Here is a 13502-nt window from a genome sequence, read left to right as displayed (position 1 = left end):
TCCTAAATTTCCCATCATCAGAGTGGGAAGAGTTTTGGCCGAGCACACAGAAAGTAGTACTAAGAAGAGAAAAATGTTTGTGAGAGCACTCTCCTAGTGAACCCCGTCCGTGATCTTACAGCCCCCTGAACAAGGTGATGGAGAAAAGGTCCGCCAAGCCCTCGGGAACAGCAAACACCATCATTAAAAGCAGAAAGCACACAGAAAAGGAACGCTGGCCCCTTTTAGTGTGGGATGTGAGTCAGGCTGCGACAGCCCCAGGTGTCACAGCTGTGATGGCAGAGGGGCTGCAGCCTGGCTGAGCCCCAGGCCACTGCATGTACCCACAGCAAAGCCCCCCGCCAGCACTGAATCCCCCTCATGATAACTACTGCCATAAACGCTCACCCCTCCCCATTCACTCCTTTACGAGCACAAGGAGTGAAATTAATCAGATAGGCATACGCAATGAATAATTCAGACACCTCTAATCATTAGTCATTTTTACGAAGCTCAGCGATCGCTTGTGCCCATGGATGAGAGGAGGAACTTCAGTCACCCGATATCCATTTCATAATGAATTCTTCATTGCCTGAAATTGAGGTAGGCCTTGGAATTCATTATTTGCATCATAAAACTTCCAGTTTCCTCAACAGTTTCCCCCCCAAAAAGAAAAAAACAAACTCACTCATGAATTATTTATACCCTTCTACGTCACAGGTAAATTCCACAACACATAGTAACATACTTGTATTGCAGGAAGAGGCAGTTAGGTTCAGCTGATATCCTCTCTTGATTTAAAGGTCTTTTCTTCTGAAACACATATTCATCTTAAATTCAAGGTTTCTGGTAGAGGTGGTTGGAGGAAGCATCCGTGGCACCAGGGCTCATAGCCTGCCAGAAACAAGACGCTGGGTGCAAGTTTAAGCCGCCGCCAGCCAGGGACGTGTAGTGGGGAGAACAGAGGCATCCCAAGCCTTAGCCTGTGAGTCTTAGCATGGAAAATAGCAAACAAACAAGGAGAAAACATCCCAAATAAAAAATTTCTCTGAAATATTTTGCTATTAGCTGCAGGGGGAGAAGGATTTCCAGCAAACGCGGAGCTGGCTGGGAAAGAGGCAGAGTTGTTGAGGGGTTATGGAGTGAGCTTTTTACCTTATCATTCAGTAAGTTACTTTCTTTTAAATTTCATAAATTAAAGAGGAGGGAAAAAAAGCCCCACAGATAAATCAGACCAGCACAAAAGCATCCTAGCAGCAGACAACACAGCAGCAGGGCACCAGCACCGTGCCCCCTCCATGCCCACCAGCTGCAACAGCTCACCTGAGAGGTTCAGGCAAAGATGCAAAAGGGAGTCAGATTTTAAGCTTTGCTCCTGCCACGCTGATCGTTTCCCTCTCCCCAGCCACCTCTAGGGATGAGCACAGCACAGCTCACGTAAAACCCGGCGGATGCATCAGCCATGGCCTTCATACACTATTTGAGAGCAGAAGCCACTGATTTTGTGCATGTCCTTGGCACTAGAAAAGCCCCAAAGTCTCCATTTTCCTGAGTGTCGAACTTGATGCTCTCCAGATGGCATCTTGATTGCTTGAAGCTTCACTGCTCGGGTTAGCGGGGCTGGATCGGTGCTGCGGTTCAGCCCACCTGGCCTCTCCCCATCGTGCTGGGGCACGTCTGCTGAGCCCAGTGTGTTTTCATCATGCCTTTCTCTACTAGGTGGTGAAGAAAGACTGCCAGTTAAGCCTGCTGAAAAAAAAAAAAAGCTATCAAGCTTTCTCATTTAAGAAAGGAAAGAAAAGGTAGGTTGAGCTGGCTGGCTGGAGCCAGTGCTCAGTGCTGTGCTGGGCAGTGAGAGCCAGACACTCCCACCTGCAGCTGCCACACATCCCCATCTTAGAGAGGGTTAGAAATATTGTCCCCTTTCAGAAAACTAATCATTACCTGCAATCAAAATACAAGAGGAAAAGAGTCCATTTTCAGGTCAAACTATTGCTTTTCGGCTTTACTCTTTCTAAGAAGAGAAACATGTTTCAACATCATGATCCTTTTTGCAGCAATACAGGCACAGACCTTGTGCTTATATTTCAATTGTTTTACAAGTTCTTGTGACTTTCACAAGTGATGCGCCAAATTTTGTTTGACTCAAACTTTCCATTGCATCAAATTTCCCTTTGGTGAGACGCTGCAGCCCCATCTGCTCTTTTCTTGCTCTTCCTCCTATTTCACGGTGAAATAACTCCCCTGTACTTAGTGAAGACGTTTTGCTCTACACAAGCACAAAGAACAATTTCCCTCACTTTTAATTTTTTAAAAAATCTGTTCTGTCCCAGAAAAGCATCAGTGCACAGTCATTTGACCATATTCAGAGGAAGGAAGTTCCCCTTTCACTCCGAAACTACAGTTTTGCTCACACTGAGCCCAGGAGGTTCAGTAAGCATTTCTTTTCCTTACGACCTCCTTTCTAGCCAGCTCACCCAGTTCATCTGATCTTTGCTGCTCTGTTTCACTTTCATAAGGGGAAGACAGCACAAGATCATCCATTTTAACAACCCGCCTCACTCCGTAATGGCCTGTGATTTATACCTTTTGATTTTCACAACGCTCGTCACCTGCATCAGCTGCGAAGCATCCAGCGCCGCAGAGACGATGTGTGTGGAGGTGAGTGACAGCTGTCAGCCCTCTCGAGATACAGGAGCTGACTGTGTAAAGGATCGGTCTCTGGTGAATACTTACTTGCCTGCTGATCTCCGACTGTTTTCAGTTCCCAAGGGGTTTCTCTTAGAGGAATCTAAGGGCCTTTATCAGAGAAATGAGATGAGTGTCTTGAGATGTGCTCAGGGACATCAGCCACTGTCCCTCCTCCTCCTTCTCACACCCATGCATCTGCGCACCCTCACACTTTCTCCTGCTGCTGCCGTGGACTTTGGGAGCCTGTGGAATCAGCACCACGCTTCACCTCCCAGACAGCTCAAAGACAATGAAGTTTCACAGGGGTGTTTAGCAGATACCAGAGAGAGACACGGGACAGTTAAAAGGATTTTGTCCCATATGCTTGTGTTCTCCATACAGGAATTTGTACATATTAGTGGGGTGATAGCGTGTGTGTTTGCTGTTTGATTGATGTGTGATACCACCAGAGAATTGTAAGAAAAGTACCAGGGTTTTTCCAGGAGCAGGGGAAAAATCTGACCCGTAAGATGTTCTTTCTGTTTTGAAGTGGGAGATTAGGAAAAATAAAAGCAGGGATTTTGATTCAGGGGAAGAAGCACCACGGGAACCCAGCCTCACACAGCACACACCTGGGGACAACAGCAAGTTCCTCACTGAATTAAATGTACAAATCCCGAAGCGCTTGGAGTAGAGCAGCTGGATGCCCCAGGAGATGGTTCCTCCTCAGCTCCGTGAGAGCTTCTCCGTGCCCCGAGCCAGACGGAGAGAGCTCGCTCGCTGTTTTATGTGAACTTAGACAAAACACAAGACGCTGTTCTCATTTACAGTGGCAGCTAAACGCTTTTTATCTGTCTAAACCACACGTCCCGGCAGCCAGCTCCACGGGCTCTTCGGTGCTTACTGGCACCGAACGCCTCGGCTTTTCCAGAGTCTGTATTTTGCCATTTCTACAGCTACGGGCGCTGTACTCTTTCCGTGCTTCCCGGCCCGGAGCGCTGCCCCCTGCCACAGCAGGGACCAGCCGCCCCGCCGCCCCCCGGGCCCTGCCAGATGCCCAAGCGCTGGGGGCGCTGCCGCGGCCGGTGCCGGAGCCGCTGCTGCCCCCGCGGCGCTGGGGGGAGCCGGGGGGGGGGGCGGAGGGCGGAGGGCTGCGGAGAAGCCGCACTCGCCGCCGCACGGAGCCTTTTGCAGTGACCGCCCCGCCCGCGGGGTGCGCTGCCCGCAGCGGCGGGGGGCCGCGGCCCCGCCCGGCACCCTCGGCGCCCTCCGGGCGCAGGGATTGCGCCTGCCGGGCAGGGGGCACCGTGCGCCGTCGGCACCCTCCGGGCGCAGGGATTGCGCCTGCCGGGCAGGGGGCACCGTGCGACGTGTCCAGCTGTGGCGGGCGGCGCACGCTGCTCTTTCCGCGCCCGCCAGGGTGCCGAGTGCGGCCCCGTTCTTTGGGATCATAGAAGAGCTTCCAATCTCGTTAGAACAGCCAGACGGGCTGACTGCGCAGTATGTGCTTTTACTTCCCTGCGAGCAGAACGTTTCCGAGCTTCCTGGCAGGATATTGCCAAAACTGCCGCTCCCATGTGGCCTCGGGGACCGTGTTGTTACCAGGCTGGCCCTGTAGCCACACAGGGTTTCCTCTGTCTGCTGGTTTAAACTGGGACAGAGTCAGTTTTTCTTTCTAACAGCCAGAAGAGCTGTCCTGAGACATCAAGGACCTTTCAGCTTGCCATGTTTCTGAAAGCATGCAGGAGCACAACAAGCTGGGGGGAGCACAGCCAGGACAAAGGATCCAGAAGTCCCCTTATGATTCAAACTTAGACTTAGGACTGAGGACTAAATTGGCGAGTGGAGGGTTCCATATCATGCAACGTCATGCCTGATATATAGGTGAGGGTTGGCTGAGAGGGAACTCTTGTTCTTCCATCGCAGCTCGGCAGCTGGGACAAGCGTGATGCTCTGAGCATCTCCACTGCCTCAAGCAGTGTGGCAGGATGTTCCGGGGCGGCATTCGCCCGCGTGCCATAGTCTCAGGCTCTGGTTGACTATCGTGCCATCATCAGGCACAGGCAGGTCAAGCACGTGAAATGAAATTTCCCTGGTATCCACAGAGCAGAGTTCTCTACGTAATAGATGGATTTATTTTCAGTTAAACTGAAAAGCCTTCATAGAAATTTTAAAGACTCAGCATATCAAATATGATCTTTGTCTAGCCTGAGCTAAACCTTCCTGCCATCCTCTCACTGCAGCATGTAACTGCAGTTCAGATCCAATTAATTTGGACATGTTCCTTCTAGAAACATTCCCAGACATGCTCTGGGAAAATGGGAAAAAAACCTCTTCTCTGCCAGGTTTTCTGAAGACTTCACTTAGAACAAGCCTTGTTACAAGACTCATGAAATTCAGAATTTAAAACTACCTTGTGGGGATTCTTTCTTAGGGATTAATAATTCATCCAGAAGAGTAAACAATCCTCATATGTGCTAACTTTGATAAGAAAGTACTACAGACAAGACACACTTCAAATTAGTACAAGAGAGATTCAAGGCATTCATTTTAAAAACACACTCCACAAAAACCCAGGGCTGTGCATTGCAAGCCTGCACTAAGGCTTCTTAGTTTAAGTTTTTAAATAATTCGAAATTGTTTGGGTTTTGTTGTTGTGTTTTGGTTTTGTGTTTTTTTTTTTTTTGTGTGTGTGACATAGTTTCTTATTTATATTTACAGTTTCACCATATATTTTCCACAGATTACAGTAAATAAAAGCTATAGTTGTGAAGATTTAGGACTCAGAGAGATTCCTGCAAAACTACCTGTCACAACAGAAATCCTTGACTTCAGCTTCAACGTGCTCCCTTCCCTCCACACCTCAACCTTCTCTGAGCTGAAGTCTCTTCTCTACTTGGACTTAACAAGGTATGAGAGAACATCCTCACTTCTGCATATCAGGTTGGTCAGACCCCCTGCCCGAAAGCCGGCTTCCTGAGCACACCAGACCAGCATCTCCCAGCCTTCACAGGGAAACCACCAGTAGCACTTGCAGACGGCTGTCAAGTATTTTGCTAAGCAGAGATATATGTGCTTGGGCAATATCTAGGCTTCTCTTCTGTTGACAATTATTTGCAGGACAGTGGGTGAAATACACGTTTTCCAAACATAGAATCATAGAATGGTTAGGGTTAGGAAGGGACCTCAAAGATTATCTAGTTCCAACTCCCCTGCCATCTAAATCTCCCCTCTTTTAGTTTAAATCCATTGCCACTTGTCCTATCACTACATGCCCTTTGAAAAAGTCCCTCTCCAGCTTTCCTGTAGGCCCCCTTTAAGTACTGGAAGGCTGCAATAAGATCACCCCGGAGCTTTCTCCTCTCCAGGCTGAACAGCCCCAACTGTCTCAGCCTGTCTTCATAGCAGAGGTGTTCCAGCCCTCGGATCATCTTCGTGGCCCTCCTCTGGACCCACTCCAGCAGCTCCATGTCCTTCTTGTGTTGGGGACTCCAGAGCTGAACACAGTATTCCAGGTGGGGTCTCACGAGAGCAGAGTAGAGGGGCAGAATCACCTCCCTCGCCCTGCTGGCCGCGCTCCTTTTGATGCAGCCCAGGATACGGTTGGCTTTCTGGGCTGCCAGCGCACGTTGCTGGCTCATGTTGAGCTTCTCATCCACCAGCACTCCCAAGTCCTTTTCCTCAGGGCTGCTCTCAATCCATTCTCCACCCAGCCTGTACTTGTGCTTGGGATTGTTCCGACCCACATGCAGGACCTTGCACTTGGCCTTGTTGAACTTCATGAGGTTCTCACAGGCCCACCTCTCAAGCCTGTCAAGGTCCCTCTGGATGGCATCCCTTGCCTCCAGCGTGTCCACAACACCACACAACTTGGTGTCATCTGCAAACTTGCTGAGGGTGCACTCGATCCCACTGTCCATGTCACCAACAAAGATGTTAGATAGCACCGGCCCCAGTACTGATCCCTGAGGAACACCACTCATCCCTCGTCTCCACTTGGACATTGAACCGTTGACCACAACTCTTTGAGTGCGACCATCCAGCCAATTCCTTATCTACCGAGTGGTCCATCCATCAAAACCGCGTCTTTCCAGTTTAGAGACAAGGGTGTAGTGTGGGACAGTATTAAATGCTTTGGATAAGTCCAGGTAGACGATGTCAGTTGCTCTTCCCCTCTCCATCGATGCTGTAACCTCATCATAGAAGGTCACCAAATTAGTCAGGCAGGATTTGCCCTTAGTGAAGCCATGTTGCCTGTCACCAATCACCTCCTTATTTTCCATGTGCCTTAGCATAGTCGCCAGGAGGATCTGCTCCATAATCTTGCCGGGCACAGAGGTGAGACTGACTGGCCTGTAGTTCCCTGGGTCTTCTTTTTTTCCCTTTTTAAAGATGGGGGCTATGTTTCCCCTTTTCCAGTCATTGGGAACTTCACCAGACTGCCACGACTTCTCAAATATGATGGATAGTGGCTTAGCAACTTCATCCACCAGTTCCCTCAGGACCCGTGGATGCACCTCATCAGGTCCCATGGACTTCATAGAATCATAGAATTGTCTGGTTGGAAGAGACCTTCAAGATCATCGAGTCCAACCATTCACCCTGCACTGTCAGGGTCCCTAAACCATATTGCTCAACACCATATCTACACGGTTTTTAAACACCTCCAGGGATGGGGACTCCACCACCTCCCTGAGCAGCCTGTTCCAATACTTCACAACCGTCTCTGTAAAGAAATTTTTCCTGATACCTAACCTAAATTTCCCCTGGTGCAACTTGAGGCCATTCCCTCTTGTCCTGTCATTCATAAAGTGGGAGAAGAGACTGGTGGTATCACTTCCTTTCAGGTAATTGTAGAGAGCGATAAGGTCCCCCCTGAGCCTCCTCTTCTCCAGACTGAACTGTCCCAGCTCCCTCAGCCGCTCCTGAGGTGGACTTGTCCACCTTCAGGTTCTTTAGATGGTCTCGAACCTGATCTTCTCCTACAGTGGGCCGTTCTTCATTCTCACAGTCCCTGCCTTTGCCTTCTGTGACTTGGGCTGTGCAGCTGGAGCTCTTGCCAGTGAAGACTGAGACAAGGAAGTCATTGAGAACCTCAGCCTTCTCCATATCCCGGGTAGCCAGGTCCTCCGTTTCCTTCTGGATAGGGCCTACATTTTCCCTAGATCTCTTTTTATCACTGACATACCTATAGAAGTTTTGTTGTTGCCCTTGATGTCTTTGGCCAACTCTATCAGGGCTTTAGCTTTCCTAACCTGATCTCTGGTTCCTTAGACAATTTATCTGTATTCTTCCCAGGCTATCTGTCCTTGCTTCCACCCTCTGTAGGCCGCCTTTTTGTGTCTGAGTTAGTCCAGGAGCTCCTTGTTCATCCATGCAGGCCTCCTGGTGTTCCGACCTGACTTTCTCTTTGTTGGGATGCACCGCTCCTGAGCTTGGAGGAGGTGATCCTTGAATATTAACCAGCTTTCTTGGGCTCCTCTTCCCTCCAGGGCTTCATCCCATTGTACTCTACCGAGGAGATCCCTGAAGAGGCCGAAGTCTGCTCTCCTGAAATCCAGGGTAGTGAGCTTACTGTGCACCCTCCTTGCTTCCCTAAGAATCTTGAATTCCACCATTTCATGATCGCTGCAGCCAAGACTGTCCTTGAGAGCACGTTCCCCACCAGCCCTTCTTTGTTGGTGAGAACAAGGTCCAGCAAAGCACCTCTCCTCGTTGATTCCTGTCGTGGGTTAGGTTAAACCATCCCCCCCCCACACAGCCAGTCACTCCCCCTCCCCCACCCCCAGGAATGAGGGAGAGAATTAAGGATAAACGTGAAACCCGTGGGTTGAGATAAGAGTGATTTAATACAGATGATTTAATACAATGTAGGTGCTCACCACCCCCTCGTATGCGAAGCCCGTCTCGTCCCGAAAAACTGCAAATCCCGGACGAACACGAGGCCCCGAAATAGAGAGGGGCAGAGAGGGAGAGATAGTACTCCGAGAGTGGGAGTACTGGGAGAGAGAGAGGAAAGGAAAAAAAAGAAAAGCAATAGAGCGAAAAACACAGCAAGCGCAAAAGAGCAAAAGCGGCAAAAGCCAAAGCGCAAAAGCCCTTCTTCCCGTCTGACCCTCGCTTTTATACTGGGCATGACGCTGCATGATATGGAATACTAATTGGCCAGTTTGGCCCTCAGTCTTAAGTTCCACACAAATCACAAGGGGAATCGTGTCCCCCTTGTCCCAGCTATGCTCCCCCCTTATCCCGCCGTGCTTCTGCACTCCGGCACACTGAAAAGTCCTTGGCAGCTTGTTATCAGCGTTCTTCTCAGAGTGAACCTCTGAGTAAAACCAAAACATGGAGCTTTTCTAGCTGTTAAAAAAAAAAACCTCTGTCCCAGCTAAAACTAGGACATTCCTCTACCACTTGGAGAAGGAAGTTATCATTCATGCATTCCAGGAACCTCCTGGATTGCCTATGCCCTGCTGTGTTGTCCCTCCAACAGATATTGGGTGGTTGAAGTCCCCCATGAGGACCAGGGCTCGTGAACGTGAGGCTGCTCCTATCTATCTGTAGAGGGCCTCATCCACTTGGTCCTCCTGGTCAGCTGGTCTGTAGGAGACCCCTACTACTATGTCCCCTGTCTCTGCTCTCCCTTTAATCCTGACCCATAATGTCTCAGTTGGCACCTCATCCGTCCCCAGGTGCAGCTCCATGCACTCCAGCTGGTCTTTGACATAGAGGGCAACCCCTCCTCCTCTTCTTCCCTTCCTATCCTTCCTAAAGAGCCTGTATCCTTCCATTCTGACACTCCAGTCATAGGATTCATCCCACCACGTCTCCGTGATGCCAATAAGATCATATCCCAACAGACGCGCATTTAAGCTGGACCCCAGATGAATCTGACCTCCTGGCTGGAGTGGCTGGAATTCCTTTCTGCTGTTCTTCAGGTGAACATTACTGCTGCTAAGACAGTAGTGACAGCAAAGTCACTAAAGCAATTTTTTAATTCACTTTTCTGTAAAGATATTGTTGCCTAAACCCTAGAGAAAAACAGTTTTGGTCCTTGTAAATGCCCAGCTTTTTCTATAGGAAAAGAGATTTTTTTTTTTCATTTTATTAAGCTGGACACTAAAAACCTCATGTCTCCCTGACTTCTACAAATGCCTCCCCACACTCATCATTTCAGAGCAGTTTTTCCTTCTCACCAGGACCTTGTATTTCAGTGTAAGCTTACAAATACCAGGTAAGCATTACTGGAAAACCAAGACACTTTTATCCTGGTGAAGGCAACTGATCATGAGTTCTTACAGATAGGAAGTGCAGTTTGGGTTGTCACATATTCCAGGAGAATTTTGTGAGACAGGCCACTGACGCTGCTTCTGTTGCTTTCTCAAGGTGTCAAATCAACTGGGTGTATGATGGTGCTTTTCACAGCAACAAGCAGCTGAAGACAATCGTGCTGACTGGAAACCTGCTCCTGTTTCTGTCTGACACCGCGTTCACTGGCCCTCAGTCCCTGAAGGAGCTTGTCTTAACGCAGACAGGAATAACCAGTATATCATTTATTCCAATGACAAATCTGGACAGCTTGGATACCCTCATCTTGGGCAGCAATCACATCTCTTCATTGCAGCTCCCTCCCAACTTTCCAACTCAAAACCTCAAATACCTTGACTTTCAAATGAACAACATAAGAACAATCACAGCAGAAGATGTCCGTGTTCTGCAGAAGACCAGCAATATAACTCTTATCTTCAAAGGCAATGACATTTTACACATTGAACCTGGAGCTTTCCAGTCCTATTTCTACAGATTGGACTTTGGGGGCTGTGCTGACATCCCTGGGGTTCTGGCAGGGATACAGAACTCCACAGTCCAGACCCTTTGGTTGGGAACATTTCACAATATGCAAGAGAGGTCCTACATAAGTCCTGAAGTCTTACAAGGCCTCTGTCATATTTCTGTCAAGGATCTGTATCTGCAACTACAGCACTTCAGAAACCTGAACGCTGCCATGTTTCAGTGCTTGACCAAGCTCCGAAAGCTGGACCTGACCGAGACCCACATCAGTGCATTGCCCCCCGGCATCAGTGGCATGAGCTCACTGGTGGAGCTAGTTCTCAACGCCAACTCCTTTGAGCACCTCTGCAACATCAGCTCTGCCGCCTTCCCCTCCCTCACCCACCTCCACATCAAGGGGAACTTGCAGGCCCTGCAGATAGGAACTGGTTGTTTGGAGAAACTGGCAAAGCTTCAACATCTCGATTTAAGTAAGAGTCACATTGAAAGCTTTGACTGCTGTAACAAAGCACTGAGCGGCTTGAGCAGTCTTCGGTACCTGAATCTGAGCCACAACATAAAGCTCCACCTCCAAGACCTGCTCATTAAGGACGGTGCCAACCTGGAGCTGCTGGACCTGGCTTTCACTCCTCTTCTTATCAACACTCCACAGGGTCCTTTCCGAAATTTGCATCTCTTGCAAGTGCTGAACCTTTCCTCTTCTCACATTAATACTAGCATTCAGCATCTCTTTCAAGGCCTGGAAAAACTCATGCTCCTGGACCTTAGTCAAAATAACTTTGAGTCGGGGATGATGCTAAAGGACAAACTGTTCCAACAGCTATCCAATTTAGAGGTGCTAATTTTATCGTCCTGCGAACTGACAGCAGTAGGTGATCAAGCATTTCACAGCCTCAAGAAGTTACGACATGTCGATCTGAGCCACAACAAACTTGCTGCATTCAGCACAGATGCGTTTTCAAACCTCAAGAGCATCTACCTCAATTTCGCCCACAACAAGATTCGTATTGTACCACGCGACAAGCTAGCATCCCTAGCTGGCCGCTGCATAATCAATTTAAGTTACAACCCTCTGGAATGCACCTGCTCCAATATCGGTTTAATCACCTGGTACAAGCAGAATCTGGACAAAATTGAAGACTCTGACGGAACGAGATGTTCTGAACCCAAATCACTAGCTGGGGCTCAGCTGGCCACTGTCTCGCTCTCCTGTGGGATCAACACGGCAGGAATCATTGCAGTTGTCCTGGCTATTTTATGCTGTGGTGCCATCTTTGTTTGGGGTGCTCACTATTTCAAGCGAAATTACCAGCAAATATAAGTTCGTGATGGAGATATAGAAAAGATGTACAGCGACTGTGTTAAGATGAAAGACAACATACTGTTTCTGTCTGTGACCTGTATTTTTTTAACTTTTGTAATACCCTTTCCATTTATACTCTAACTTTTGGAAAAATAATGAAAAAATTTAATTTGATAACTGGAAAAATAAACTATGACCTGAGCCTTAAACATGAGTAATTTTCTTATAGGGGAGTCCCATTTCAACGCAGTTTTAGCTCTGGTGTCCCAGCTATGACTGCTAATGGACCTGTAAAGGGAAGATTCAAGGGTGAAAACACAAACCTTGTTCTCTTTAAAAAAATCAAACCAAACCACCACCACTCCCAACAAAAAAACCCACCACCCACCCAACCCCTCACCCTGTATCAAATGCACTTGAAACACCAGTAGAGTATGCTGCTCCGCTGAGAAGAAGACAAGCTTTCTGTGAAGGACAGGCACGACGTTCTCTGCCCATGGCAGGGGGGCTGGAACTAGATGATCTTTAAGGTCCCTTCCAACCCTAACCATTCTATGATTCTATGATTCACGGTCACGTAAGATCTGCTTCTGCAGGACTGACAGAAACAGCCTTTATTGTCTCTCAGATGTTTTTTAAATGTTTTTGATCCTTAGGAAGATGCTGGCCATTGAACCTCTGCCAGTCCATCTCTCACCCCAGGGCAGGCCCTGCTCCTGGATGGTTTATGAGACTCCAGAGTAAGCAGAAACCAGCAACAATTTCAGCTTTAACCATAAAACCTGTAGATTTGGTCAAGAATCTGCAGGTGCTTGGCACTACAGATTCTTGGACAGGGCAAAAAAACAACAGCTAAGAGACTTTCCTGTGCCAGCCTGGAGCGGGCTGTTTCCTCCAGCAGCAGCCCAGGAAGGAAAACTAGGGACCTGCAAAGGGGGTGGTGCAGTGGGGAGCAGCAACCGTATCCCCGCGGGTGCCCCTCATGCCAAAAGCTGCTTCACATAATTTCTGGTGTGTGCCCTCCTGCGATGAAGTCAGAGCTGGGCTGTGTTCTTTGCGCTGATGAGATACGTTAACAGCTATGGGGGAGGAAAGACAAACAGACTTCTTATTGTTTACTCTTACTAAACAACCAAATCCCTGTTTCTGCCATCACAAGTCAGAAAACCCAGTGGTGGGACAGAGTTAGGTGTATTTGACCAAGGGTCTGATGGGAGCTTGCCGTGCCTACTCATCTGTCCTGTGTCAACATAGGGCTATTCATGGCACGAGTGCTTTAATTAAACAGGCTAATCTCGATATAGACACAACCTTCTCAAAGGACACAACCCTTCTGTCTCCATGGCGGAGCATGGACCATGTGGAGTCTCACCCTGCCCCAGCGAGGCTCCCCAGTGTGATAAACCAGAAGCTGTGGTTGCTCACCAAGGCACGGAAAGTGAGCTCATTCTCAGCACTTTCCGTGCGGGATTCCACATCCAGCTGCAGCTTCTGGCCAAAGGCATTTCCTCAACATATCCTCCATAACATGCTGACAGCTTAAGGTTTCAGAGATCTCTGCTGGACTAGGAAGTTTGTACTCATTTCTGAAGACACAGCTCACAAGAACACCTGTCTGGTCTTCTCAAGTAAGAAATACCTCTCTTATTTGAAAAGCCTCTTTTACCCTCCGTTAGCAGGGCGGACTAACACAACACGGATTCTCACAGCCTTCAAATGCTTCCACGTCATGTACGCTGCGTGTCTTACCCCAGAGCTTCTC

At 48.6% G+C, this 13502-nt stretch overlaps 1 protein-coding gene across 1 annotated transcript; it reads left to right on the top strand.

Moving 5' to 3' along the window:
- The first annotated feature begins 2547 nt into the window (after positions 1 to 2547).
- CD180 (CD180 molecule) lies at positions 2548 to 11758 on the top strand. Its single transcript, XM_086629959.1, has 3 exons — positions 2548 to 2640; positions 5393 to 5559; positions 10033 to 11758. Exons 1-3 carry the CDS (start codon positions 2548 to 2550, stop codon positions 11756 to 11758), a joined length of 1986 nt encoding a protein of 661 aa, XP_086486085.1.
- Positions 11759 to 13502: the final 1744 nt, after the last annotated feature.

The sequence above is a fragment of the Tauraco erythrolophus genome, chromosome Z, assembly GCF_009769465.1.
Source record: "Tauraco erythrolophus isolate bTauEry1 chromosome Z, bTauEry1.pri, whole genome shotgun sequence".
In the NCBI taxonomy this organism is placed as follows: Eukaryota; Metazoa; Chordata; class Aves; order Musophagiformes; family Musophagidae; genus Tauraco; species Tauraco erythrolophus.
Note: the sequence above shows the minus strand (reverse complement) of the source record. Positions and strands in the feature narration are given on the sequence as shown.

Excerpts from the sequence above, each read along its gene's own strand:
- CD180 (XM_086629959.1), top strand. The coding sequence starts at position 2,548 with ATGGCCTGTGATTTATACCTTTTGATTTTCACAACGCTCGTCACCTGC. Across the intron at positions 2,641-5,392 it reads CAGAGACGATGTGTGTGGAG|ATTACAGTAAATAAAAGCTA; the intron begins GTGAGTGACAGC and ends TATTTTCCACAG. Across the intron at positions 5,560-10,032 it reads CTCTACTTGGACTTAACAAG|GTGTCAAATCAACTGGGTGT; the intron begins GTATGAGAGAAC and ends TGCTTTCTCAAG.